The following is a 25,069-nucleotide window of genomic DNA, read 5'->3' as shown; positions in this document are numbered from 1 at the left end:
TTTGATTTGAGTGACTTTCTATAACAAAGTACATCTCAGGGTAATTCCAATTACCGTCACAGTTTGACCTACATGTGGTTGAGCTTATGTGGGTGTTTTATACTACTCACAGTAACGATTTCTCATACTTGAATCAGCCCGTTATAATGGGCTCTGTGCAGCAGAAAGTACCCGATCATCTGCTTTAAATGAGTCATTCTGCCTGAATGGAAGAATGGAAGCAGCTGTTTGTGGGAGGCTGACCAACATCAGATGCTGGAAATCCATCTCAGAATAATTTAACACAAGTAAAGAAACTTGAATTTAAATCACTTAACATAATAGGTGGAGATTTTGATTCACTGCCTTTATATTTTTCATTTATTTAAAGATCTCTTAACCTTACCAGTTCAAACTTAATCCTTCCCTTTTCACTGTTGTTTGTCCATGATTGTTTCAGGTCTAAACAGATCGAATCTGCATGCTTCAGCGGCACTGCAGCGTTTATGGAAGTCCGAATCCAGTCAGTCGTGGTGGAGTTCATCCTCAACCATGTGGATGTTCTCTTCAGCACAAAACTCAGCACACTGATCCGAGAGGGAGCAGGTACATACAGGGAATAGTTGGATAAAATCCCTGCTTGAATTGTCGTTCCACTACCCACTGCTGCGTCTGTTTGAGCAATAAACACGGTTCTGCATCACCAGGTCACAACTCATTGTCAAGGCCCAAATCCCTGCTGGTGTCATCCCCCTCCACTAAACTGCTGAGTTTGGAGGAGGCCCAGGCCAGGACGCAGGCTCAGATCAACTCTCCAGTTACTGAGGACAGCAAGTACATTGAGGTGGGCGAAGGTCCGGCTGCCCTGCAGGGGAAGTTCCACACTGTCATCGAGTTTCCCACCGAGAGGTTTGCTTATTCCCATTTTCATTATGATGACAATTAACATAGGATCTAAATCAGACACACAGACGGAGATATAGACATCCATCTGACAGTGCAGATCATCTGTAGATTTGTTGCAGAAAACATGTGTTTTAATGTCTCCCTCTGCTGGTCGCTGGTAAGACTGCACGCACGGTCATAATCCCTTTGCACTGGGAGGCCAGGATCTTACAGGCCGGACCCTGCTGTGTCCTGTTTTTAGAGTTGGGCAGATATCTTAGAAATGAAGATGACCTGAGTTTAAACACATTGAGCTTAAAGGGCAATTAAACAGATTCATGTTAATTTTGTCCTGCTGTCTAAGGATCTGAAATTGAGATTTATCTATGAATAAGTCAAACTAACTGTACCCGGCATGCTTGTCCACCACCGTTTTATTATCACAGGAAGAGGCCTCCTATTAAATCCAAGAAGTCTCCTGTGGGTAGTTGGCGTTCTTTCTTCAACCTAGGAAAGTCTTCCTCCATGTCGAAGCGCAAGCTTCACCGCAACCCCAGTGAGCCCAATGAACTGAAGGCCATGGCACTTGCTGGTGAGTCAGACATCCCTCTTGCGCTGGAATAAAAAACAGCTCCCCCCCCCCCCTTTTTTTTTTTTTTTTTTTTTTAATCACCTCAATTTTTATGTGACTAAAAAAAGCTGAATGTTGATACCTTTGAATTGATACGTTTCAGGAGGCAGAGGAGACACAACAACATTAAGATCAGCCAAAAGTGAAGAGTCACTGAGTTCCCTGCATAACGTTGAAGGTAATCATCTGTGTCTTGCACTTCGTTTGACTCAGCACAGCAAGTTTAATCAGTCAGTGCTGCCTTAAGCATATCTCAAATGCTCTTTCTACATTATAGCCTAGATTGAGGCCTTTGAAAATAAATAGTCTCTGATTATATTCTTTTCCTCCCTCAGGAGAGTCCAAAGTTTACCGTCCTCGGCGGCCGCGCTCCAGCAGTGATGCCTTGTCGGCCTCCTTCAATGGCGAGCTGCTGGACAGCCGACAGCACTGCAACTCCTACGACAACCTGGACGCCACAGAGGACAGCGACGGAGACGACGGGCCCATCTGTGTGCCTGCCCTCATCTCACCTCCCCGCTCAGCTGGTGAAGATGTGGACCTCAGCCCGCCGGACATTGGCATGGCCTCCTTGGACTTTGATCCCATGTCTTTCCAGTGCAGCCTCCCCGACACCTCCTACGCTTTCCCTCTAGATGACTCACCAGCTGGGGCCGAGGGCTCTGTGTTAAAGAGGAGCCCCGGCAGCGTCTGTGGCAAGACCAATGGCTCCGACATTATCTCTGCCGCCTTCCTGGGCAGCTTGACCTCCTCCTCCTCCCTGTCCACAGACTTCAGCCGGGCTGCTGGAGAGAAGAAACTGACCACATCCTGTTCGTACACTGATAAACCCACACAGGCTGTGTCACCTATTAAATGTGGAAAGAGTTTGACACCATTTGCCACTTCAGAGCTTTTCTCTACAGAGATGCCTGACAAGAATACAGCTGGACAGGTTGTGTCTCCGCAGCCATTATCTCCCCGTTCAGTAGCCAAGGACTCTCCTCCCCTGATGGGCAGTGTACTCCTGAGGGCAGCCGAGCCGTCGCTTAGTGAAGCATTCCAAATGGAGCTGCACTCGAAGCTGGCAGCCTTTGACAGTGTGGACAGTCATGAGCTGAAGGGAGACGACAGCGTACAGCAGGCACCAGCTGCCAGCAGCCACGAGCACCAGGGTAGGGCGCAGAGAATTACCTTTTTAAGTGTTCAAGTTTTTCAATGTTTCTGACTCCTCACTGTTATGTCTTCACTATGTAGATTACAGATAAGGTGATTAATTACTTTCCTGGTTTGCTTGAATTTCATCTTAAATAAATCTTTTCATATGATGCCTGAACACCACGCTTAACTTTTCCCCTCTTTTCCACTCTCGAAGCACCTTAAAACCAGCCTGCCTGCTTTCTTTATCTTTATTTTCTTTACCCGCTTTTGCTTATTCATTCTTCAACTACAGATCCCCTGTGTTTTTTTGTCCCTGCCAGGAGTCGTAGCTCCGGACTCTTCAAAGGACCTCACCCCTCGTTCCCTCAGCTCTACAGCCCCCACTACTGCCCCTCCGCCTCCCCCTCCTAAAAATGCTGCCCGCATGTTGGCCCTCGCCCTCGCCGAGTCGGCACAGCAGGTTTCAATTCAGTCTCAGTCCCGATCCTCTGAGCCCTCAACACCACTGTCCCCTTTGCAACCACAGCAGGCGTCCTCTGACATCCAGGACCCACTGCATCCACTGGCCCAGCATTTTCAGACCTACTCTGAGGAGGGAGCAGGCAGGGGAAGTTCCCCACCACCTAACAGCACTGCTCCGACTGTCATCCCAGCCCCATCTTATCCCCTCACCTCCAGTCCTACAATCAAGCAGCAGCCACTAGACTTAACCAGCACGATTATCAAGCTATCTGACAGTGCTAAGTCCTCTACAACTCCACCCGCTACACAGCCAGAAACAGACACCACTCCACCAGTCACTCTTCTTTACAAGTTTGCCCCGCTCTCAAGTTCAACCAGCCTGACTTCTCCAATCAGGAAAAGTCCAGAAAGGCAGCAGCAGCCCGAGCAGCATCCCACTCCAGCCACCACCCCCAGTGGCAACTGCAAAGACACTGGAGTCGTACCACAGCCTGTCCCTGAGGTAGGTCTTGTATCAGTTTCATATGTAGATAGGTACTTGAATGAATTATTAAGAGTCATTATATTGTTACATTGAGCTGCAGTAAGCACAATCCAGATTGATTAATTATTCATATGTAGGATGACATGAGTGACTAGGCATAAAGGAAGAGTTCAGCCCTTTGAGGAATTTGCTTTTTTGCTTTCTTGCCTAGTTAGCTGAGAAGATGGTTACCACTCTTAAACCAACCAGATATAACGTGTCAGTTAGTGAGCTTTAGAGGAGCTGGCAGGTGGATTTTTTTTTTTCTTTTGACACAGTCGAACTAGCTGTTTCCAAGACTTTCAATACCTTATGCTGACCTAAGCTAAGTATCTCCTGGTTTTAGCTACATGTTCAGTGTTCGGATATCAATCTTCTAATTGAAAAGTGGCAGTTAGAATGTATCTTTCACAGGCCCTATTTACACCTTTCATTAAAGTGCGTCTTGGGTCATCTAATCACAAGTGGACTGCTCTAAGTACAGGTGTTGCTGGCGCATTTTAGATCTGATCCTTCAGACCCAATTCGGAGATCATCTTGGCCACATGTGACCACATTCTTTGAGCAGTTTGTACGCATATGTGTCATGACGTCCTCTATGAAAGAAGTCACAACAACTGAATGAAAATGGATTATTGTACACATGAAACATGTTTGATTTAGAGTTGGTTCAGTATAATACAAATAATGTGTTTGTGCTGTCTTAGTTTCCAAGGTACTGCTTCAGCTGATTTCCCCATTTACACTAAATTTATGAAAGAAAACACCATTTTATTAATGATAAATATGTCAAATTTTACTAATTCAGCCAACAGTAACCAGTATAGGCTACTACTTCCTTTGTGGTGAAAGTCACAAGGTTTCCTTATAAAATCATGAAATTTTGTGAGTTGTTGATTTTGGAAAAACTTGATATATGTTGTGAAACCTTGTCTGCAACAAGTTCCTAATTGTTTTGTGCCTTCTTGTAAATTATTTAGATGTTATATGTGAACTTAGTGGTGACTCAAGACATTTTTGGAGACCAGTTCTAATGGCAGCTGTGACATGACATACTTACAGCTGTCCGCTTGTGATTGGATCACTGAGATGCTGCTACATTTAGCTTTTTCTTTTCATTAGTTAACAAGTGTCTGTTTCATTGTGTTTTTTCTTAGATTAAACCGGAAGAGACTGCCCCACCGCCAATCCTCCCAAAACCATCGGAGCAGCCACCCCCAAAAATTAAAAAACCCAAAAGGCATGCTGTCTCACTACCCCAGCATCAAACACAGTCTCAGCAGCAGAGCCAAGCTCAGACACAGCCTTGTCTTCCAACACAGCATCAACCTCAGACACAGCCTCATCCACAGCCTCATCCACAGCCGCATCCACAGCCTCATCCACAGCCTCATCCACAGCCTCACATGCAATCTCAGACACCGGGTCATCCCCAACCCCCACCTCAGCCCCCCTCGAAGGCCAGCGCAAGAGTGGTCCCCTCATCTGCTGAGCCTGTTGAGAAGCCTTGGGAGGCCATAAAGCCAGTACAGCCCTGTACAGAGTCTGCACAGTTCCATGACGCATATGGACCAGGACCTGCACCTGCACCTCCAGCCCCTCCTGTCCGCACCATAGAGAGCAAACTGGCCACAGCAGCACTCAGCCAAAGTGAAGCCTCTTACCACATTCTGGGTGAAGGTCCTGTACCTGGCCATCTGGAGGACGCTCTGCCTCACCATCCTCTTTCTCCTCGTAAATCTTCCACGCACCAGCCAGCCTTCCTGTACCACGCTAAAGGAGAGCCAGTCTTAATTGAGCCTCCAGGAGCTGCATACTACCACCCGAGGCCTGTTCCTTTGGGCCCGCAGTCCATGCCACACCACTACCGGCCAGACAGCGTGCCCCCACACCTCTCCTTCGTGTCCAAATCTGAGCCTCAGATACCTTACAGTGCCCGAGTAGACAACAGATACAGCACTTTAGGCCCCAGGTCCTACCACCACTCTATAAAGTCTAGAGGAAACACCCGCAGTGTGTACGTGTCCCCAGGGCCAGGGCATCAGGGTTATAGCCATGACCGGACCCATGGCTATCCCACCATCCGCAGAGTGCACTCCCTCCATGTTCCTTCCACTATCCGCACAGTGCCCATCCAAAGGACTGAAGTTCCTCCAGATGACGATATGTTCTTCTACCACCGGCCCATGTATCCGTGTAAAGCATACCAGCAGCCACCCACGCAGCAGTCCTCACAGGCAGACTACCACGTCACCCAGCTGCAGCCTTACTTTGAGAATGGACGGGTTCAGTATCGTTACAGCCCATACTCCGGTTCGAGCCCTTTGGAGGCGCCTTACTATGACATTGACCCTTACGGCACCATCCGAGTTCGGCACTTTCACTCCTTTGGCCGCGAACCGGGAGCTGTTGCTGGTCGACCGGGTGGAAAGGCCGCCGGGTACCACTACCTTGCTCGCCATGTGCTCCCGCCCGGGAAGGAGCACAGTTTTGTGAGCAGGGACATGCCCCCTGGTCATGGGACCAAGGAAGCCGCTGCTTACCTCTCTTGGGACCCGGAGGAGTCGGAAAGGCTCCGCATGCACTCCATCCGCAGGGAGAGCAGAGCGAGACAGAAGATCAAAGGCCCTGTCCTCTCTCAGTATGACAACGTGGGCTTGTTTGCACCAGCAGATATATCAGGCTATGAGACCCTTCATCTGCGCAGTAAATCTGACCCAGGTAAAGCTGTGCTGGTTGCAGCCGACAGCAAAGACGGCCGCTACCTCCCCAGACATATGGTGTCAGACCCTGACGTCCTCATGTACATGGAGACCGACAAGCACGTCCAGGGCAGCGCGGGGGCTGACAAGTCAGACGGGCTGGCCAAGCAAAGCAGCTCCAAGAAATGCCAATCCTCTCACTCCCTTCCAGCGACTCTGAGCCACAGTCTCTCCCTTCAGCAGGAGAGCGGCCGACATGAGGCCAAGTATGAGACTGGAGAGGACAAGCAGACTGGAGATAGCAGCAGGTCCAAACACTGGCAGCAGGAGTATCCCAACAAGAGGAACTTCCAACCACGTTACGAGTGTCCTGATTCCGACCACCACCAGAGCAAAGTGAAAACATCAAGCGGCTACCACAATACAGACGACCAGCCCTCGGCCCCCAGGGAACAACCCGCCCGCTCCAAACCAGAGCGATCACACAGCGTCCGAGAGCAGCAGCAGCAGCAGCAGCAGCAGCAGCAGCAGCAGCACTACAGCCAGGGTAAGCCTGAGCTGGACAGAGACTACTCATATCAGAAGCCTGGCACTAAACCAACGCAATCCCACTATGATAACTTGGACGATTACCACCCAGTACCTCAGCCTCAGGCCCCTGCTCAAAAACGTGGAGGCTCCGGCTCGTATCCCGCCCCAGGATTCACAGCGAGCAACAGAGCATACTCCACAGCACTGGGCCAGGGAGCCTTTATCCAGACTGACCTGGCCATGCAGAGGCCGGAGACAGAGATCCGTACAGAATGAAGCATTTCGGGGGGGGGGAGTGTGTAAAATTATCTTTAGCTACGTAGAAGAAAGACTGTTGAGCTATGGTTGAGCAGCCTCTGCAGGACAGTGGACTGTCGTAACACCAATATTTTTGCTCCTCTGTATTTTTAATGAATTGTAAAAAATTGTAAGACTTTTTACAGAAAGTCCTGAATGTACCTGAAATTATTGTCCAAGAGGTCATATTATTGTGATTGATTGAGACAATAGCAGTCATAATTGTATATGATATGAAAGACGTAAGGTACTTTTACAGAATCCACAAAATGTAAAATATATATACATATGTGTGTGTATATATACACATATATATGAATAGAATCACTAGTAAAAAAGGGATTTTTAGTTGTATTTTGTTTTTTCTTTTTAGGTGTGGCGCTGGGTATAAGCATCAACTGGGATTTAGGTTTGCATTTTAGAAATGCATGCACTCTCTTATCTCTTACAGAACAGTTCTGTGTACTTCATGATCCATTGTGTTTTATCCTGGATGTTACAGCACAAGTTATCGAAGGAAGATACATGTAGGCCATCACATCCTCCCTCTGCTAACATACACAAGTAGGCGGTAGGGTGTGTCCATGTTTGTCTCAAAGAGTCCGACTGGGTGTGAGGTTTGTCGAGGATCTGCAATGGGTAACTTCAAGTTAATATAGTGGTTATCAATGTTTAATTTTCTCTGTGACTGTGCCATTTTATGTAACTTTGCTATAAACAGATTTCAGTGACTTCTGACGGAATGTTTTGGTACTTGTTTGTTCTTCATTGGAAGAGGGACCAAACAACTTTGGCACAGTTGTTGCACATATGGGATAAAGAGGTGAAGATGGATGAATGCCTGTTGTACCTTTATAGATGTATAAGCAGAAGTGTAAGAGGTTATTTTTATTTCCTTTTTTTCCCATCACATTCACGGTACTTTCATGAACTGGACTGACTGAATAAAGCTGAAAATATTGTCCTCTCAAACAACGTGGTAAAGAACATGTTGCCGCTGATTTTGTGGGGAAAACAACGTGGTGATGAGCCTTAAATTTTGTTCCTACAGACCATATTTTGTTTACTGTCATTGTCGTTTCCCACCGTCATAATGCACAAACATTGTGATAACTAAGTTTAAGATCATTTTTGATGATTCTTGACCGTTCAGGGGTAACAGGTGACTACTGGGGTTACTTGGTTTTGTATCACCTCACTGGTTCTGATTTAAAACAATGAGGGAGGGAAATGTGTTTTTTTTTTAAGATGTCTGGGGGCCATTTATTTTCAGGCTGGAATTCAATGTATAGTACATCCGTTTGGTAATACACAACATGCCCTTCTGGTTCAACATGATGTATGGATTACCATATGTTTCAGATATGTCCAAATCCAGGTTGTACTCTGTAACTGTTTGACTTCTATTTTCGCTTGCAGGTTTTGCTCCTCTTGCCTTATCTAAAGCCTCTACCTTTTCAGAAGGGGCATTAAATTAAGGCACCATGTACTTGAATGTGAAAACACTCTTGTCTCAAACTAGAGCTATCTAAAGTTAGATATGAAATAAATAAAACTGTTCAGGAATAGCTATAATCCATGTCTTTTAATATCTGCGTGATGTTACTAATGCACCTCCGCTTGGTTAAGTCTGTTAAATCCTTGAGGAAGGCCAGAAATAAATTTAGTTTAGGAGACAGGAGCACAAAACGGTGCAAGAAGTAGTCATGAAGTGTAACATTGAAGGCATTATGTAATAGCTGTTTATTTTCAACTGTGTAAAGACTCTTTTTTTCATTTCACAAGCAGCTGTATTAGTGACCTCGAGAGGAATGGAGAGAGATGGCAGGTCAAGGAGACAGAAGCATTCTGGTCATTTTGCTACGAGGGCGCTGGGGTTGCCCTCAACATGGATGAAAAAATAGATTGGCTTTAAAGTAAAATTGGATCCGTGAAGGTTTTATAAGGAAACACGGCTGCCACATTTATCAGAAATCAAGGAAACATCTCTGTGTTTTGGTGAGTCAAAGTTCATTTCAAGTTTACTTTTACACGTTTACCAGAAAACTCCACAGGAAAAGACCTTCTGGCCAGATGTTCTAATAACATTGGGAAAGTGTTCTGAAGCCTCTTTCTGTGTATAAGCCAGGATCTCTTTTGTACAGTTGCTATGAACCTTTTCGAACCAGAACATAGCACTGAAACAGCCCTTGCCAAAATCACAAATGAGCCTCCTACATGCCAGTGACACCCAGCTTTAGCTCACCTCATAGGCCCCGTCTCGCATATGTCAAAAACTGGATGTGTAAAACATAACGGCAATGAATCTGAAAGCACAGACACCGGCCTGAAAGCCCTCACCTCAGTTTGCTGCTACTGTAGAGACTCAGTCATGTTTTCATCACATCGGCATCCTCAAAGACACCAAAGTCTCAATAAACTTGTTCAAAATCTCCGTTCATCCACACCCGCTCCATCCACCACAACCTCTGTAAACTCTATCTCCTTCTAAACTCACCTTTCACAAATTGCTTTCCGTACACTCGAGTACCCTTACAGTGTAGATGCTGCACTTCGGCCAAGAAATGAGAGGTGCCGTATTTTAACCAGATGGTCCTAAACGATGCCACCATTTAAGTAAACATCCACCATGCTGAGAAGTCCTTGAACAGGACACTGAACTCCTGCCTGCACCAGGGCTGTTGACTCAAAGCTCGCTGTGAGGAAAGTGAGAAGAAGAAAAAAAATCTCAAGAGATCAATTAAATTCATTATCACTTCATCTAAATGTATTTTGGTGGAATCCTGTGACGAAATAAATGATTCATGACATCCTGTTGGGCCAACTGTGTGGAGACATTTAAGAGCCATTTCACTTATTTCCGACAGGTCAGAGGATAATTTGAAATTCAGTGTTTCAAGACTTTCACTGGTGCTTCACTTTGCAATGATGCATGTTCACGCTTCATGAGGACCAGAAGTGAGGGAGATGAGATCACAGAATAAAATCTCAGACCAAGTAAATTAAATTGAAAGTTTTTATCCTACATGTGACACAGTACAGTGTTGCAATATGGCACTACAGTATTATGGCACATGCTCAAGAGTAAGCATTTGTTATGGGCTGCTTAAAGCATAGTCATTTGGAATTCAGATGTTTTAATTTTCACTGCTTCCCTTTTATTTTGATCAACTAGATGTGGCCTGGGGAATCTAAGGCCTGCATCTGAAGCACTGAATTAATCGGTTCAGACACCGCATTACACCTGGCATCCTGTAGTTTCTGACACGTCTGGTGCTGTGATGTGATGACTCACTCAAACAGAGCTCTGTATGGATTATCAAAGAAGTAAGCTAAATTAGCTTCTTTTTTTTTTTTTTTAATAACATGAGCCCAATAGGGGGCACTACAAATGTTTAGAAAAACTGCTGTAGGGCCAAACATCCATCAAAACATGAGAGATGGTTATGAGGTAGTTTTGCAGCATCGTTGTGGAGCGTGATATAATGTTAATGTCAGAAGGACAGCATGTGTGCCTGAATCTCATCCGCATGAACTGGAATATGAGTAGAAGTTATGATGCTATCACATGAACACACTCAGACATATCCTTTGAGTGTGGCCTAGCTATGCAGAGCAGATTAATACGTTGCGGTCAGATATGTTGACTTTCCTTCCTGTTAAATGTCACAGCTAGTAAGATGATCAGAAAGTCCACTTTTTGAATATGCCGATATTCGGTCGTGCATCATTAAACCCAGCAGTGAGGTAGACACAAATGCTGACACTTATGTTGTTTTGCTTCTAAACTCTTACAGGCTCAAGTATAACCTTTGATTTTGCAAACAGTTTGTCTTAGCAAATTATTTGTTCAGTTCATCTTTGTCACACAAATTATGTATCCTACCATATGTATCTGTATAACAGGCAGTATTACTACTTTCAAACATCAAATTGGGACGCATTGTAGAATAGATTTGAGGACATTATATTAATGTATCTGGCTGTAATGAATTTTGAAAATACATTTCAAAGGAGTCACATTCTTATTTAAACTATATTTAACTCATTTTATATTTAGAATAAAATACTTGACATTTAATACAACATTGCAATGCTTTATAATCCATTTACAATTGTTAATTGTAAAGTTATAACTCATGTTTATAATACTTTGTAGATGGTTAATAAATACTGTGTGGTTTATCAAAAAAAAAACAAAAATTCGATGGTCATTATAACATTTTATCTGATGTTTACAAAGCTTTACAAATGCTTAATAAGTGGATTATAAAGCAATTCATTGTTTGTTGACAGTTAACTATTTATTACAGTTTAATTAACTATAGATTTATCATTTGTTAATGACTGTTCTTATAATGTGAAACCAATAAGGGTAACTTTACAGGTAAAGGGGACCCCTTGTCATATTTTTGCATTTTTCCAGTGAATACTGGAGGTGGATTGATGTTTTCTTTTTTTCTTCATTGGTAGAAAACTGTACAACATTTAGTGTGTCCATACAGATGAATTCTGGAGAAAAGAAAATACAGTATTTTAAATGAGTCTGTTGTTATAACAGTAATTATGCTGACATGTTAAAACCAGTGGTGGAAGAAGTACTTTTTTTTTATTTAAAGGGTAACACCAACAATTTTCCACATTAAAGTGTGTTTACAGGTCTTGGGGTGTATTACTTTATATATGAAAAAGTATAAAGCCTGTTGTGGCTCTAGAGGGAGCTGTATCTAATCTGATAAAATCCAGTGATGTCATTCAGTGGCTACAGGCACCAATGAAGGCACCAGGTTTTGAGAAACAGTCCTCTGGTCTCCTACGCACTGTTATAACACTGTTGGACTCATTATGAATGGTTTAGATACAAATGACTGAAATCGATCGAGAGGTATCGCCTTTTGTATTCCAGGAAGCTGTCTTTGTTTGTCAAGAACTACATTACCCACAATGCAATTTAGCCACACTGGGGGGAATTTATGAGCTTATGTGCAGCTTTCTCTGGAGCAACAAAAGGCTTTAAAATATATATACATTTTTTTTTCACCTATGCAGTAGTACTCCCCAAAACACACTTTAATGTGGAAAATTGGTAGTCATACCAAACATAGTGTCAAAACATTGTAACAAGTAAACGTTCTGCATTGAACATTTTACTTTTAGATAAAAGGTATTAGTGTCAAAAGTACTTACTAAGCAGAATAGCCCATACAGAATATATTAGTGTATGGTACTGATGCATTAATGTAGTATCGCTTTAATTTTAAGGCTTGTAAGGATGGGTTGTACTGCTAGGCAATTTAATCAATGATGTTACACCATCATTTATTTGTTGATTATTTGTGTATTAATTATCAGAATCTGCAAAGTAACTATTTAATCAAGTGTTTAAATAAATGCAGCAGAATGGGAAGAAAACATGAAGAACTTCAGGGTGCAAGAAGTTTTTTTTTTAATTTAATTTTGCCCTGAATGTAGCACCCTACAGTACAGTTTAAGGGAGAAGAGTAAAGTAACATAAAATGTCATTATGAATAATAATAATAATAATAATAATAATGACATTTTTCCGTTTAAACTGATTCTTTTATTATTCAAAAGGCATATACAGTTACATTATTCTTTTGTTCCCTCTCTTAATTAATTTGTATACTGCTGAATTAATGCTCACATAATGACACTGACACTGACTCGAAAACTTAAACAGGCAGGCCGAGCAATGGCTAAATTACTGACATAATATGTGTTATTGTTTTTTCGTCCCATTGAATTAAATCCAACACCATCTGGAAGCAGGAGTTACAGGTGAGGAGGCGATTCTACAATGTTTACAAATGTTGGCAGTTGCATTATGGGAGACAGATGATTGACACGGCCGCCATTTTGCTCCAGCTCTCCCTGCTTCCATTGTGTGAGAGATAGTAAATATCTGACACTGCCAGACAACCACAACACACTTGTATCCGTGCGGACAAAAAGCGTAAAATTCACCCCCGGTAAGTTACATATTTGTCCTACTTTTTAGAGTTAAGAATTCTGTTGGTCGTTTTATGACTAAAATGAGATGGATAAAGTTGATTTTATGCGGAAATAGCGTGTTATTTCGACGCTGTGGAGAGGAGAAAAGGCAGCTGCCCCGATACTCAGGCAGAGAGAAAAACGGCTCAGTACTTCCACTGCCGAAATATCTGCTCCACTTTCATAGGCGATTTCTACTTCGCTGTTTCGCTTTAATATGCCATCGCTTCACGACCCTTCGCGCTTATTTGATAGCCACACTTGTCTTCTACCTTTTGATGATAGTCTTTTGTGCACACGTTGTTTAGTTTTTAGTAAAAATGTAAAAGTTTACGTCCCGCTCGTCGCCTGTATATTGGTAGATTCATTTAGGTCTGCGGCCATAATCTTGCGGTATGAGGCGGGGTTACGGCTGCTTGTCCCGCCCTAGACCCATACAGAATAAGACGCCATTGGTTCTCGAGTGCGACACAGACACAGCTGATTGGTGTATTTCAGAATGAAGACCTGATCAGCATTTTGATTGGTGTGGTTGGGAGAACACAGTGTCAGGATTGGCTGGGCACGCTATGTCTGTGCATCTGCCAACCCGGAGGAAAAGTTTTCCCAGGCGGCCCAATATGACTGACCGTCAGACTTTGAGCTGGATGGTGGGAAAACAAAACTCTTGGCATGCTGAGTAAATGGAAACTGAAAAATAGCAACCACATTATATTAAACAGGAAAGAAAATTGTCTAAACGCTGCATTTAATATAATGATTAGACATAACATTTGTAATTTTAACTGTTTCACAAAGTTATAATGATTTATTCACGTATATGTTTTTATTCATCTGACAATTGTTTAAAGCTAAACACAGAAGCACTCACATCCAAGCTAAAGTTTATTGTTCAGAGGGATAACACTGATCATAAAATTCCATAATGAATGTTGTAAAGGGTTAGGGTTAAGGCAACAGTTATGAGTGTATGCAATAATAGTGTTAATAGAAGCATGTGTAGAGGGTGGATGATACAGCAACTCTAAAACATGTTAAGGCCAGAGAGAAAAAGTAGGAACAATAGTGAACAGTGTGAAGTATTCTGTTACATTTTTTTTTTTTTTTTAAATTCCCCTCAGGTGATCCTTCGTCGTAATGGCTCGTACCAAGCAGACCGCCCGTAAGTCCACAGGAGGAAAGGCTCCTCGTAAGCAGCTGGCCACCAAGGCTGCCCGTAAGAGTGCCCCCTCCACTGGTGGTGTCAAGAAGCCCCATCGTTACAGGTAAAACTTTGATTTCAGTTAATTCTATCTATGTATCTATCTATCTATTCATTTATTTATTTATTTATAAGGGTAGCAAACATCAGAGATCACACACAGTGCAAATGTGCTAGTGTAAACAAGCTGGCTGATTTTCAACCACAGTCCTTTGGCCAGGTATTTTGAAACCTATGAAGTCATAAAATTCACACAAAGAAGATAACAAGATGTCATAAAGACAGCAATAAATGTCAATAAATGATGATAATGATACAAAAAACAGGGAAGCAATGTTGACTACAGTCCCTCCAAACAGCCATTTCTTTGACAAATTGTCTTTCGTTGTGATGAAATAGTGATTTTAAAAATCATCTCAAAGGATAAATTCAACCAAAATATGAAAATTCAGTCACCATCTACACACCCCCATGCTGATAACTGGAGCTTCACAGCAAAATAGCACTGCAGCATCCTCTTAAACAGCTGAAGTAGATGGGGAATTATTATACAACACCTGACAACGACCTAAAAAAAATTAACATAAAATGGCTCCACACAGCTCGTCTGGTGTAATCCAAGTCTCTGGAAGCCCAGAGATCCCAATATCGATTTAAACAAACATTGGAGGAAAACATTCTGTAAGATGGATGCTGTTATTGATGTATTAATGATAATGATATTATTAATTAATCTTTTATTTACTAAAACCCCTTCCTTGTTTACACTCACAGCCCAATTCTTAGATTGGGGCCACCAGTCATAGAAACTGTAGCTATTGCGTCACATTGTGGCAACATTTCTTCAGATGATCAATCCTGTTAGGCCTGTAGGAGGTTAAATGACCCATCTTGGATCTAAATACTGAATTGGTTGTTTGAGCTGTAATTTTGTTGTGTGTTTCAGGCCCGGCACTGTGGCTCTGAGAGAGATTCGTCGGTACCAGAAGTCCACTGAGCTGCTGATTCGTAAGCTGCCCTTCCAGCGCCTGGTGAGGGAAATCGCTCAGGACTTCAAGACTGACCTGCGTTTCCAAAGCGCTGCCATTGGAGCCCTGCAGGTGTGTGTGTGTGTGTGTGCACAAAATATATCGAAAGTTGCATCAGTCTATCCTCAAAACTCTAAAACTGACACTAGTAATTCTAATGATATGTGTCGTCCCTGTCCCTGCAGGAGGCCAGTGAGGCATACCTGGTGGGTCTGTTCGAGGACACTAACCTGTGTGCCATCCATGCCAAGCGTGTCACCATCATGCCCAAAGACATCCAGCTGGCACGCCGCATTCGTGGAGAGCGCGCTTAGACGGCATAATGTTTCACTTCTGTCCTGTTTTCTCTACCTGTCCCTGGCCCCATTCCTTCGTTCTACCCCGCCCGCCCTCACCCATCCCCATCACTCTCCCTCCCCAGCCTGCCCAGCTTCTCAGTAGACTTTAGAGTAATCCTGATTATGAAGAGATAGAAATATGTTGAAGTCTGGTCTCTCATAGGTTTTTGTCTTCACCAAATGTTTTTAGGGTACTTTTTTTGTGCATGTTAGAGGTTTCGCAGATCAGACGCACATGTGCACACATACTCAAACACGCCTCTCTGAGATGGGCGGTGCCTCAAAATGTGAAGCCTGCCATCAAGCTTACCTGGATTCTTCCAGGGTGGGAGGCCAGCGATGTGGTTTGTGTGGCAAACAGAGCTGAAGCGGAGGGATGTAGCTGAGGGGCTAGTCTGCTTAAGGGGAGCTGCAACTTCCACAGCAGGGTGCTATTAAAACTAGTCCTGAGGCTTCTGCCCCATCTGAACACCCTCCTCCCCTCCTGCCCAGTCCGTCCCTCTACACCCCAACTCCAACCTCACTCTGCGGCTGCAGCTGGACGGCTCGCTGCACCTTTTCAAATCACCTCCTTCACTTCTGTAAACTGCACTGGGAGGGGATGGCGGTCTGTTGGTCCGATTGTGTGCATGTGTGAGCCTGATGTTGCTAAACCACTAGTACTCAAAAAACAAGAATCTTTTGGTTGCTTAAGAGTAATGATTATCGTTGTGGATATGGTGTTTATTTTTTTTACGCATATAATTGATGGATAAGCATCTCTTCTCTTTACCACTTCCAAAATCATACATTAATTGACAAAAGCAAATAATACAGTCAACATCAGTTTTTTTGTTACAGTGATCTGATTCGCTATAGAAAATCAGGAAGGGCTTCTCTGTTTTCCAAGGCAACTTCTATTCTAATGGCAGCCACACGGGGGCGATGGTTTACCATCTCCTCATCTGTTCAGTAGTTCACTGTAGATCAGTCACCACACATTATACTTCTATCTCTCTCCATCTTCACCTTCACAGATAGACTTAAGACAGTCAAAGCAGTATGAATTGACATTAATAGTGGAAGTTACACTCTGCATGTTTAGGGTCCGTGTCTCCTGCACTCTCTGTAGATCTGAACATATAATCTGTCCCTTTCTCAAAATTTGTGATACACAATATAACCTCATATTTGTTTTCTTTTATATTTTTCTTATTCCTCGAGATTTTCAGACGTATAAATAAGCTGATCTTTGTATTTTCCAAATTTCTCATATTATGGTGGTAATAAATAGGTGTCAAAACAAACAGATGCTTGTTGTGTCATTTATTTGTTTTACAGTGTTGAGCTGAGTCACTGATGCTACAGGGGCTGTCCAAAAGAGAGGTTATTAGTTACTATACTGTGGGCATGGCAAGTTTAATTTACATTTAGCCAGTGACAGAATGATGTGAAGAAAAGATGGAAAACAAACACAAAACAAGGGATATATATTTTTAAAAGAATAAAACAAAATAAAATGAAATATGGAAATAGCCTCAAGTATATAACAATCAAATAACAAATGTGACACTGCTGGGTAAGATTTGATTCCTATCAGTCAGGTTTGACTCTGACAGGACAGTAAGCAGGCCAATCCCAGACCATCTGAGAAGTCTGGACACAACTAAACTATGTAATGCTTTATAAAGCACCAGTAGGAATTTTAAGTAAATTTGTTTAGTTGTTGATACAGCATTGTAAAGATAAGAAGTGGAGCGATACAATCTACTTTTCTGGTCTCTGGCAGCATTTTTCAGAATCAGCTGCAGCTGTATGATTAACTTTTTAGAAAGATCAGTAAAGGCAGCAAATTACAGTCATCAAAGATGCAGACACAAGTCCTTTAAATTTAGATATATCATTAAGGTGGCAGTATGCTGATTTTGTAATTGTGGTTCTTAGAATTTAGGTCTAAGTCTGTGATAAATCAAGATTTCTGGCTACTTTTGTGGTCTTTAATGTTGTATGTTTTGTCATGCGATGATGGGCCTTATCGTTCAAATAGGATGCATAGCTCAGGCAGAGTGTTTTAATTTATAATAATAATCCAATAATATATAGGCTAATAGTGTAAGACTGTCAGGGGCCATTGTTATTGCAGATATTGGGAATATTTCTACTTGAATATTTATTTGTAACCCCTCTGTACTTTAACTTGAAAACATTCATTTTTAACTTTATGATTTAGACATTGTTGTACTTTGTCTTAAGTAAGAGATATGAATACTTTTCCCATTATCAAATGCAATAAATCATAATCATTTAAGGTTGATTCCACATTTGTTATGTGCTGCTAAAACATGTCATCAATCACGTCCTGTATAGCTGGAGACGTAAAGGAAAATATGAAGCATCTGTTGCTCTTCGTTACTCCCCCTCAGTGTGATTGTAAATGGCCAATCGGCGCTGCTTTGAACCATAATCAAACTCTCGTCAAACCTGTGTGTGCTTTTGAGCTGTAACGGTTACCAGCGTTTTGACTTTTTCAACTAGGATTCCTCCTCAGGCCGCGCGCTGTGTTTTTGTTTTCCCGGCGTTCACCTTCCTCAAGGTCTGCCCACTGCCGTCCATCCCCCATCACATCTGCTCCTTCCTGGGATTACAGCACAAATGTCCGTCTGAAACTCTCAGTGCTGAGGGGGAAGATTACAAGCGCGCTGCACCCTCCAAGAGAGGTTAACCAATCAGGTTGCGCAGACACAGGGATTAACCAATCGCGCCACGGATAGGGAGGGCAGAGGGATTAAACTGAGCACAGAGTGGGATTAGGTCAGTGTTGAGTGCAGAAAAATGCTTTGAAATGTCTCTCGCTGGCCTTCCATTTCCCTCAGTGTGGTAGATCTGAATTTATATGAAAATGTCGGGACATTTTAAATGGTCGAGGACAGGGTTCAGATATGATTTACATGGCAGCAAAAGCAGAATTACTCTTTTTATTATTATTATTATTTGTATCAGAATTACATCAAAAATCTCTCCGGAGTTATTCTCAAGCTTTTATACCGACTTAGCTGACATGAAGCATTTATCATGTCACAAATTTCACCACAGCACCCTCAAGCTCTCAGGCTAGATTTACTGATAATTGTACGGTGACTGCTATAAAATGGCAATTTCACTTCGAAAAAGATGGCAAGGAAATCGGTGAGAGGCCGGTCAAATGTTGTTTTTGGGAAAGACAGCTTTTGTTAAGTAACGAAGAACAGCAGTCCCATCTTCCCACTAACACGCAAACAACACACAAACACGTCTATGACATTTTTTTTTTTTCCCACATATTTGATGTCAGTCAAATTCGCGTGGCAGTAATCAGGTCATGCAGGGATTACCAAGTTGTCAGAGGAGTTGGGGAGATTGGTGGAGCGGTGGTGGTGGTGGGGGGGGGTGGGCTCCAGGAGGGGTGGAAAGAAGGGGGAACCGCTGAGCTGATATCTCAGAGCCGGAACATTTCATCAAAACAACCGCAAGAAGAGAAAGGCTTCTGTTGGCCTGCGTTGTTTTTGTAAGCAATTTGGACGTGTTGTGATGTGCTACTCGCAGGTGACCTGAGAGATTACAGGTGGAGGTAGAGAAAATAGATGCTGCAGAGTTGGAGAGCGAGAGAGAGAGAGGGGAAAGATGGGCGAAGATGGGAAAGATGGAAGGAGCCAGGAGGGAGTCGGGAAAAAGAAGGGGAGGAAGAAGAGGCCGAGGTGGGTGAGATGGGTGAGAGACAGAGAGAGACAGAGGGGGATAGGGCAATAATCCTAACTAATTCACTTAGGGCATTGCTGAAGGGAGGCTAAGAGGATTGGGACACTCCCAGAATCAGATAAGCTAAAATAACCAAGATGGACCAGCGAGAGCCATGCAGGCCATATGATGAACATGACGGGTCCAGACCTGACCACAGCATGGCCACCTCACATCCGCGCTGTGTCCGGTCCTCGCGCTGACCTCTTAACTGTGGGCCAGTGACTGTATCAGAAGCAGCTAACACAACACAAACTATATTAATTCATGTCAAAGCACACGATCTCAATGATTATCAGTGCACAGCAGTGTAAAGAATAGATCACTTTAATATGTCACACAACTAAAACAGAAGGTCTAATTTTTTTTCCATCAAAACAGATTTGGGATGAGAACACTACGGGCTAACACTGTAATACGCAACACAAACGCTCGAAAAGGTCTAAACGCAAACCAAATTAAATAGTTGAAAGTAGCATACAATAATAATAAATAGCGTAAAGTAATGAAACCCTGAAGGAGGAAGGAAGTGACCTACAGGACTTCACAGCTCCTTCCTGTCAAAGCATCTCTCGTTTCACTCTAGGACGACGCAAAAATTAAAACAAAATGAATACGTGTGTGTGTGTGTGTGTGTGTGTGCGTGCGTGCGTGCGTGCGTGTGTGTGTCTGAGTCAGACAGTGACGTTAAAGAAGGAAATGGCTCGGTGTGTGTTTTTTCCATACGTACGACTCCAGTATGTTCCTACAAACGCTTTAAAGGCTTCTGTTCTCTTATTTAATGAAGCATGGGGAAGACAACAGTTACGGTCTGCAGTCAGGCAGCTGACGACAGCCACCGGTCCCTTCATCTCCAGAGTCGTCGAATAAAATGCATTTCTACAGACGTCACCTTTAGAAAAATGAAACAAAAAACTTACAAACAAGAAAATCAAAGATTACATGTCCTCTGGCTGAACTGCTTCACACTATCTTGCACGGGACTCGTTGACACACATGACATGTTGACGCGTATGAACGCCACCCTTTCGCGCTTTTTTTGTTTTGTTTTGTTTTCTTTAGAGGACCTGGAACTTCCAGGAGTTTTGGTCCTTGTGGTCCAGGCAGTCCATTGTGGTGAAGCCCAGTTTCCAGGCCTGCTGGTCCTTGTAGTCCAGGCAGTCAACAGAGGTGAAGCCCAGGGAGGAGGCAGTGCTGTAGCCCTGTGAGGACAGCGAGGCCGGGGACTGGCTTAGAGAGCCCCCCATGGAGGGCACGGTGATGGGGCTCAGGGCGCCCACAGTGCCTGACAGCTGCGAGTGCATGGGGGACAGATAGGCACTGCAGTCCAGGCCGGTGAAGTAGGAGGTGGTGCTGGCGTAGCCCTGGGTGTAGGCCGACGGCTGGCCGTAGCTCATTGGGTAAGGTGAGGGCCGCTGCATGCAGGGGGCAGAGGAGGAGGCCAGGGGGTCGGGCAGGGGCGAGATGGCTGGGCTCCAGATGGACACCGCGGTGTTTCCGGTGCTGGAGCTCGGGGCCAGGCTGGGGCCCGACTGGCCAGAGGAGGGGCTGTAGGAGCCCGATGGGTTAGGAACAGGATCAGGGATGCTGGGTTCCTGAACCGGGGAAGCCTTCTTCTTAGGAGGGCGGGGCTTGGACTGGCCACTGCTCTGCTGCTGCTGCTGACGGCACTTGGCACGGCGGTTTTTAAACCAAACCTGGAGACACAAAGAGGAAGAAACAGCATGTTAATACAACAGTCAAGCATGGAGAGATGCGTGTTGAGCTGTAATTAAGTGTTGTAATTAATCAGGTGTTGGATGGAGAGGTGAGACAGGTGCGACTGCTGCAGTGGAACTGCTAACACAGGAATCTGCTGTTGTTCGTCTTTGAAAAGTTTGTTGCCTCGAAACTTTAAGACGTCTGGTCTCGCTTTAGCTAAACAGTCTGTCCTCCATCTTGGCCGTAGCCTACTGCTCCAGTACCTGCACACGTGACTCGGGCAGGTTGATCTTGAGGGCCACCTCCTCCCTCATGAAGATGTCTGGGTAGCGGGTCTTGGAGAACAGCGCCTCCAAGATGTCCAGCTGTGTGCGGGTGAAGGTGGTGCGCTCTCTGCGCTGCTTCCGGGGAGTGGCTGCAAAGCCAAGAGACACAGAGAGGGGATTATTATACTGGCAACCATAGAGGGATGACATGAATAATGGCTGTTATTTCAAAGTGGAGCATGGGAGTCATCTAAGAGGCCGTTGTTTTCCAGCTACGTTGTGTGAGGACGACAACAAATAAAAGCTCACACATCACTGACATGCTGTTAATGATCCTCAGCATTTATTTATTTATTTTTTTTTAATACAGGCTGATTTTGACCAATAAAAGTCTGTGTTCATTGTATCATTTTATCACAGCAGTCACAGTCTGTTTGTGGAGTTTAAGTTTTCCCAGACAAGAAGGAGACATCTACATTGTATTCATGTAACCAGTCAAATCACAACCATCTGCCTTCAGTCTACAACTACATCTTCACCCAGGGAATAACTGATGCGTTCGCGGATCATTTGGCATTTAGCCTTCTAATATAGAGTAAGTGCATCTGCTCCCCGTCTACATGGATCTGAGTGTCGGAGAGTGAGAGCATTTGAGAGGGAGAACGTGATAAATATTAAAACATTGACTAAATAAATAAATAAAAAATATCTCCGCCACATCTCTCCTGACAGATTCTGCGTGAGCACAGATTATCTGCGCTTCACTTTCAAAAACGCCCCACGTATCTGCTCGTTAACACACGTATCTGTGTTAATGCATCATTATCAGTGACAGCGCAAATATACCCTAGTAACGCAAAAGACGTTCTCTTTGAGAAACCATCATTCGCTCATAACGAAAGTTAGTTAAATGTTATATTTCATTTTGTCTCTGATCAATATACTGATAGTTTTAGAGGTCATTTTACCATCTAATCACTATTAACAAACTTTTTTAAAAAAAAAATTCTATCATCAACAAACAGTTCCTCCTCTTCAATTTCTTTTCGTGCGCCACATCGTTACGCACAGCCAGTGCGTCTTTACGCATCAATTTCGATGGAATGGAAAGTGTAAATAACTGGTACAGCGGGCGACAAAACATGTAAAAATAAAGCAGGCAAAGTTCTAGAGAATATAATATAGCAGTTTGTACTTACATGGATAAGCGACGGTTGTGTGTAGCACATCCATCCCGGGGCCAGGCAAATTTAACCCGTTCATGGTGTAATGAGGTTGCTTTATGTAGGACATCATCCTTACAGCGGGCTTTTAAGTCCTGCCGCTGACTTGTATGTCGGACACGCAACACAACAGCCGAGGGCCCCTCAGAGCTCAGCGGGGGCAACAAGTCGGTGCGTCGGATCCAACCCCGCTGCGGATGGAAGCGGGAGTTCACCACACAGAGCTCAAAATGTTTTTTCCTTTTTTTTTTTCTTTCTTTCTTTCTTTCTTTTTTTTTTTTTTGTCCTATCTGCAGTTTCAGCTTTTTCTGCGCGTCAGCTTAGCAGCAGGGCACACCGCGGCGCACTGAGCATCCGAACTGCTTCTGCGAGTCGGACGAGTCGGATTTCACGCAGTTAAGTCATCACACAGGTGAAGTGGCCCCGGGATGCCTTTGCGCCTTGATGAGGTTGCTCCACTGAGTTTCTTTACCGGCACACGCTGCTAATTAGAGGGAGCAAGTGGCTCCAGCAAACCCCTCCCACCACACACGCACGCACGCACGCACGCACAGGCACACACACACACACACACACACACACACACACACACACACACACACACACACACACACACACACACACAAAGCAACAGGCTACATAAGAGACACTAAACCTACACAAAGTTTATTCTCATGAATTGCAAAAAAAAAAAATAATAAAAAAAAAAAAAATAGTCTGATTTCAATCTTTAGGATAAAAAAGTTTTACTTATTGGGATTAAACGTATACATACAATTTTAGAACTCCAAATCTGAAACTACTTTATACAAACATGTTGAAATCAATTTGGATATTGATTATGAATCTGTATGAGAAGCTATATTCAAAACGCAAATTGTCTCTTCCACAAGCCGTCAGTTTTCAAATATTTCACCCTTCTTCTATAGCTTTTTGAGTGGATGAAATATATAAAAAAAATAACGGCAATAAATTCAACACCAGAAATTATAATCTTCAGAAAATGCCAATTTTCTTTTGATTTGAATTTTTTCCCTCCCTCCAGGCCTCCTATTTGTTTCCCCCTTTTCCTCCTGCTGATCACTGAACCTGCTGCACATACATTCACACATAATTGTCAGATTACATTCATCTCCAAAGACAGCTGCACACACACATGCTGCTTTTACACACACACACACACACACACAACACCCAGATGCACAAAACCGACAAAGCTCATTTGATTTATCATAATATGCTTTATCTGAAAAGTAAGTATCTTATCTCCAGATAAAGGGAGGAAAGACAGAGCAATCCGTTCAGTGGTGGAGCAGGAAAGGAGGCTGGAGGGAACCGTGGCTGCGCAGTGGACGAGTATGCACGCAGACTTGCAGGGGGGAAAGAAATAGAAGAAAACGGCAGAAAAGACAGGATGTGGCTATGGGAGGGAATCGGAGGTGGAAGAGGAAGGAGGGAGAGCGGAGTGGACAGAAGACTCAGAGGAAGGAGACAGCTGCAGCACCTGATGGAGACCTACAAATAGACACCTCAGGTTGACACAGAGTCCCACTTTGTTTTTGTGGACTGCAGCCTTGCCAGCTACATAGACGAGCATGTGTATAGTGGAGAGCTGGAGGGCATCAGTGTGCACATTACAACTTTATGTCATGTTCTGAATGCCTTTGACAAACTTTTTTTTTTTTTATCACTAATATAATTTGTCACTTTTGAAATTCAAACTGCTGCCAATCTATTCAAACATTTTTTTTCTTGACTCTTTGACCTTCTGACTTTTATTTGCAAATATATTTTTCATCTAAGGGTGCAGTGACCGTCTGTCTCATGTGAATATTGTAGATGTGTTCGTATGGAACACCGTAACTGGTGGCTAAAATGTGGACTTTGTTTTGAAAGTGCAATCGTCTCTGTAACTTATTTCCATATGAGCAAAAACATCACACATGTCACATATGAACACTGTCCAGATGATGTTGATGATGGCGCTGCAATCTTCCCCCCAATAGTGGAACAGCTCGTCGTGCAGCTGCAGCAGCAAATAGGGAAGTGGGGAAGAGGACTGAGCTGGTATAATCCCTGCCCGACTGCCCTTCCCCCCTAAAGCCGGACTCACAGAGACACACTCTGGATGATGCAAGCAGCGTGCGTTTTTTTTTATTTTTTTATTTTGGGACCGAACTGTTTGTGTTCTACATACTGCGGGCCGGCTGAGGCTGAAAACTCAGGAGGATGGAAATCAGTGGGAGAGGACAGGTAGACAAGTCAGGTGGAGGGGGGGGGGCAGGTACACAGGAGGGAGGGGAGGGGAAGTGAGAGGGACGGAGGAGAAGCAGGTGAAGGGGCAGAGGGTGGGGGGAGGCTCCGGCTCTCGTCCCCACTGACACACTGCTGCAGTTA

The 25,069-nt window shown here is 43.7% G+C and overlaps 3 protein-coding genes across 6 annotated transcripts in view; 2 read left to right on the top strand and 1 right to left on the bottom strand.

Annotated features, from left to right (window-relative positions):
* The window catches only part of arhgap32b (Rho GTPase activating protein 32b), a 115,417-nt gene extending 106,692 nt beyond the window's left edge, over window positions 1-8,725 (top strand). For 3 of the 4 annotated variants that reach the window (XM_037120809.1, XM_037120808.1, XM_037120810.1), the window contains 7 exons: window positions 440-585; window positions 687-888; window positions 1,311-1,456; window positions 1,599-1,673; window positions 1,831-2,649; window positions 2,956-3,599; window positions 4,778-8,725. In XM_037120809.1, the coding sequence (XP_036976704.1) occupies window positions 440-585; window positions 687-888; window positions 1,311-1,456; window positions 1,599-1,673; window positions 1,831-2,649; window positions 2,956-3,599; window positions 4,778-7,129 (4,384 nt within the window). In that variant the 3' untranslated portion in view covers window positions 7,130-8,725. The remainder of the gene's footprint in view (window positions 1-439; window positions 586-686; window positions 889-1,310; window positions 1,457-1,598; window positions 1,674-1,830; window positions 2,650-2,955; window positions 3,600-4,777) is intronic. The other variant, XM_037120807.1, reaches the window with a different exon arrangement.
* Window positions 8,726-12,986: 4,261 nt separating this feature from the next.
* h3f3c (H3 histone, family 3C) lies at window positions 12,987-17,015 on the top strand. The gene is made up of 4 exons (XM_037120812.1): window positions 12,987-13,140; window positions 14,284-14,427; window positions 15,310-15,463; window positions 15,577-17,015. Exons 2-4 carry the CDS (start codon window positions 14,300-14,302, stop codon window positions 15,703-15,705), a joined length of 411 nt encoding a protein of 136 aa, XP_036976707.1. The 5' UTR covers window positions 12,987-13,140; window positions 14,284-14,299; the 3' UTR covers window positions 15,706-17,015.
* A 2,778-nt stretch (window positions 17,016-19,793) lies between these two features.
* Window positions 19,794-23,144, bottom strand: crx (cone-rod homeobox). The gene is made up of 3 exons (XM_037119654.1): window positions 22,649-23,144; window positions 21,447-21,598; window positions 19,794-21,179 (listed from the first exon to the last, which is right to left on the bottom strand). The coding sequence occupies exons 1-3, from the start codon at window positions 22,743-22,745 to the stop codon at window positions 20,541-20,543; spliced, it is 888 nt and encodes a 295-aa protein (XP_036975549.1). The 5' UTR covers window positions 22,746-23,144; the 3' UTR covers window positions 19,794-20,540.
* Between the last annotated feature and the right edge of the window lie 1,925 nt (window positions 23,145-25,069).

Source organism: Acanthopagrus latus, chromosome 13, assembly GCF_904848185.1.
Source record: "Acanthopagrus latus isolate v.2019 chromosome 13, fAcaLat1.1, whole genome shotgun sequence".
NCBI lineage: Eukaryota > Metazoa > Chordata > Actinopteri > Spariformes > Sparidae > Acanthopagrus > Acanthopagrus latus.
Note: the sequence above shows the minus strand (reverse complement) of the source record. Positions and strands in the feature narration are given on the sequence as shown.